The sequence below is a fragment of the Phaseolus vulgaris genome, chromosome 7 (assembly GCF_000499845.2).
Source record: "Phaseolus vulgaris cultivar G19833 chromosome 7, P. vulgaris v2.0, whole genome shotgun sequence".
Lineage (NCBI taxonomy): Eukaryota > Viridiplantae > Streptophyta > Magnoliopsida > Fabales > Fabaceae > Phaseolus > Phaseolus vulgaris.
In genome coordinates, this window is record NC_023753.2 from 33919833 (window position 1) to 33924095 (window position 4263).

Consider the following 4263-nt stretch of genomic DNA (forward strand, 5'->3'; position numbering starts at 1 on the left):
TATAATGACCCATGTAGCATAACTAAAAGTTTACTAATCTTTAAGTATAAATTAAAAAAAAAAAAAAACTATTGTTCACAATTTTTTAATCTCAAATTTAAGTATCTCATAAAAACACAACAATTTTTGAAAGTATAACATTTAGAAGAAAAAAAACTAATATTTACTGTAAATAAATAAGTATATAAAAATATAAAAATAAAATTTAAATTTATGCTTATAAATATATAATATTAATAAAATAATAAATGAAAATATTTAATAAATAATTTTACACAATAATATTTTTTTTAATAATAATTAAAAAGATTTTTCATATATATATATATATATATATATATTCTGATAAATTAAAATTTGGATGAAATAAATTATCCTATACTTTCTCATATTTTTATAGATCACATGGATACTTCCATTTCTAAAATTCAAAACAAGCATATTTTTTTTTTTTTAAAAATAGTACATTATTACCTCTTTTTTAAATTATATATATATATATACCTCCTTAAATTTTTAAAATATTATATTTATAACTCTATTGAGGAAAACAATTCCAATAGTAAGAAAATACAAAATGTAATTAGTTTGTATTATTAAATTTTAGTCTTTAAAATAATTAGTTTATATCCTTGCCAATATTGAAGGCGACAATTATCCCTTAACTATTACTTTTTGATGTTAGGAAGTCAAATTTAACTTTAGTGCTACCCCACCTACTCCTGGGTATAATCACGCACTGTTAGGAACCAAAGAAAAACAAAATTTATTTTTCTTGTAGGAAGCTAGATCGAGGAGTTTCATAATCCAACTATACATTGCATTAAACATAATTATTAATTTTTATAATAGTTGTCTTATAAGCCGTAAGATAAAATATAATTGTATAACTGTTTCTTATGCTACTAAGATATAGTTACTAAACTCTTTAAATTTTATAGTTATAATTGTAAATTAAAAACCTTTTTTAAGACAATATTAAAAGTTATTTTGCTAATGAGTTTAAATGATTATAAATGTTTATATATATGATTTGCACATGAATATTGAGATGTTATATAATAATTCTGATTGAATTGTTTGAAATTTTATATTTGAGATTATATGTTTAGTGAACTTTTTTATTGAAGATATAATCTATAACTACATGGAGATATCATTATTTCACTAATAATCTATATAATATAGATTGAAACATTGAGTGGTATGAAGTTAAGGATGAGTTTGACATTATTGAAACATGACTTTAGTGAAGTTATTTGTACAATAAGCTCATTTTGATATTTGGAATTTAATTTTATAGATCGTGTGCTTCAAATGTATTTAATGTTAGTTTCTAATAAGATATGATTAATACAAATAAATATATATATATATATATATATATATTTTGTGATGTGAATTCTCAATAGTTTACCGTTATGTTGTTTCTTGTGTGATCTTATATTGTGATTGTACGTGATACATCAACAAAAGATGTTGTCAATTTAAAAGGTAGTTTTGGATGAATCTATAACTTTATGTTTAATATGTTTATCTGTATATTGTGGATGAATACTTATTTTGAAATACTTAGATATGTAGACCCTATGTTGGATATAATATATATATATTTTTTTTGTCTATCTTTTATATGTCTAATAAAGATGACAACTTTAGGATGAAAGAATGTGCATAATATCTATTTTACACGATTTATCGCTATATCTCGATAAAAACAACAATTCTTTTAAATATTGTTTTCTTAAAATTTAGTTTTATAATTTTGATTTAACTTTTAATTTATTTTTATTAAACATTACTGGGGTGTCATGGGTCAAGCCCAATTATGACATAGGCGGTAGTATTGTGATTCAGTAGAAATGACATTATAACTTTTAATATTGCATAAGGACTAGGAAGGAGACTTCTAAAACAAGACAAGGAGAAGATTTTACATATAAGATATATACTAATGATCGAAAGAGAGAGATAACAAAATAGCTAGAAATCCCTGTATTTTTGGAAATTCTGAAAGCTCTATTAAGAAATGAGCTTTAAACTTAATTCAATATCATAAAATCGGCTTATGAGGTGAGGTTTGCATCCATTTATATATTATGAAATGCTCTAATCTTTAGTCGATGTGAGACCTCTGACACACCCCTCACGTCGAGAGTGACAGCTTGTGCGTGGGACAACATATTATGTGTGATCCGATAACGATCCGATAGCAGGTGGCCTGATAAACCCAACAAACGATCACTAGAATAAGTTCGAAAATGCTCTGATACCATATTAAGAATGAGATTTTAAATCTAACTTAACCTCATAAAACCGGCTGACATCATCTTCCACCTTGGATGGTATAAATAATAAAAGCAGTTAAAATATTAATATAAAGACTAACTTAATATAAGAGTGACATTTAAAACTAATCAATTAAATTAGTTATGTTTGTTATTACATATATAATCTTAGGAGTTATAAGATACGCCACACATCTTTCCAACGAAGTAATTCTTTATTAATGCAGATGTCGCAATAAATCTCACAAAACATGATGATTCACCATGGTGGAACAACAGTTGTTTTCTTTGTTTCTAATTTTAAGAACGAAACGAGAAAGTTAAGTTTTGCACCTGCTAGGATCGAAATAGCTTATAAGAGGAGGAGGCCGATTAACATGCAAAATATTTGTTCTTGAATGAGACTTTCAGAATTCGGCTTTCATTATTTTATGTTTTAATTGCGATTGAATTTAACTTTCTAACCAACGCAGTTTTTGTACATATACTAAAAATAATGCAACATGAAACATAATATAATTTAAGTAGAGCGAAAAGTAAAAACAAAAATAGAAAAAAGCCAGAGGAAATGGGCAAGAGCAGCAGAAGCAGTAGCATGAGATAGGAAACCCCAGCACGTGCAAGGCGAAGTACATTAATTAACGAAAATGACATTGTTGATAAACTCAGCTACCAGAGTTGGCTTCGCATTTATTGTACCTCTCTCCTCACGCCTCAACATCTTCTTCTTCTTATTATATGTGTATATATATATATTAATTTGCGAAATTATTTATTTATTAGATTAAGGAAGGCTAAGATGAGTACTGCGCACAGAGCGGGTGTTATCCATGCCAATGCCATGTGTTATTTCGTCTGCATGCACCTAACTTAATTATCCCCTTTCTTCACTCTTCCATTTCCCACCCACCCCAACCCCGTTTTATTTGCATTCCGCCTAAGAGAGAGAGAGAGAAAAAGGAATATGGAGGGTATCACGGCCACCGTGTGCAAGGGCGTCAAAGAGTATTGGAGGAGGAAAGGCTACCGGAGGCTAAACGGGTCGGGTCGGAGAAGGAGGAATCGGGTTGAGCTGGGAAGCACTCGAACCGGGAAGGGTCGGTTCTGGCGGTGGAGAATCAGACTCGCACCCAAGATCCGAATCAGAAAAATCCCATCTCCCAAGAAGGTTCTGCTTTGGGTGAGGGACGCGTACGTGCGGATGATGCTGGGCTTGGCCAACTCACGCGTCATGACCGCTGGCGCCTCAGCTTCGGGCTTCGGTGGGCCCCTGTCAGCTGTGGACACCTCCTTCGCGGGCTTCGGTCGGGCCCAACCCAAGGAGTACGACGACAAAGCCATCATCCAGATCTACAAGTCCATCCTCATGGCGCATGGAGCGTTAGTGCCTCGTGACGCCGCCGCAGAAATCGCTTGCCCACCGTAACGGTAAGGGTAACGGGGGAAGCAGCCCTTTATGATAAATTGTTGGATACTACTCGGGCCAAGCCAATACCCTCGTGTTGATTAATTTCTTCCTTTCTGTCATTCTATAAAAATTTTAGTTACTCTATAATGGGGTTTAGGTTTACTTTTAGCGTGATTCTGTCGATTTGATAGATTCATTCTTCTTCTCAACGCCCCACTTCTCAAACTACATCTCATATTGTGAACATCACCGGAATATAGACAAACGCAAATTTGTATTATGAATGGCAAACGCGGCACTACTGATTCCGAGGTTAATTTATATTGTTCCTAATATTTGACTTTTACACGTTATGCGCTGAAAAACACAGTTACCCTAGTCAACCTAAAATCAGGAATCCAAATGCCACAACTTGTTACACACCTGGTTTTATATTATCTTTAAATCATTAAACATTTACAACTCACTTTTTTCTTTCTACATCATCCTATAACTCTCAATTTATTATTTTAATATTTTTTATCTTATTATTTCTAATACTATTATTTCAATCATCTTTTATATTAT

At 30.9% G+C, this 4263-nt stretch overlaps 1 protein-coding gene across 1 annotated transcript; it reads left to right on the forward strand.

Annotated features, from left to right (window-relative positions):
• Nucleotides 1-2824: 2824 nt before the first annotated feature.
• Nucleotides 2825-4013, forward strand: LOC137830228 (uncharacterized). Its single transcript, XM_068637420.1, has one exon. The coding sequence runs from the start codon at nucleotides 3253-3255 to the stop codon at nucleotides 3712-3714; it is 462 nt and encodes a 153-aa protein (XP_068493521.1). The 5' UTR covers nucleotides 2825-3252; the 3' UTR covers nucleotides 3715-4013.
• Nucleotides 4014-4263: the final 250 nt, after the last annotated feature.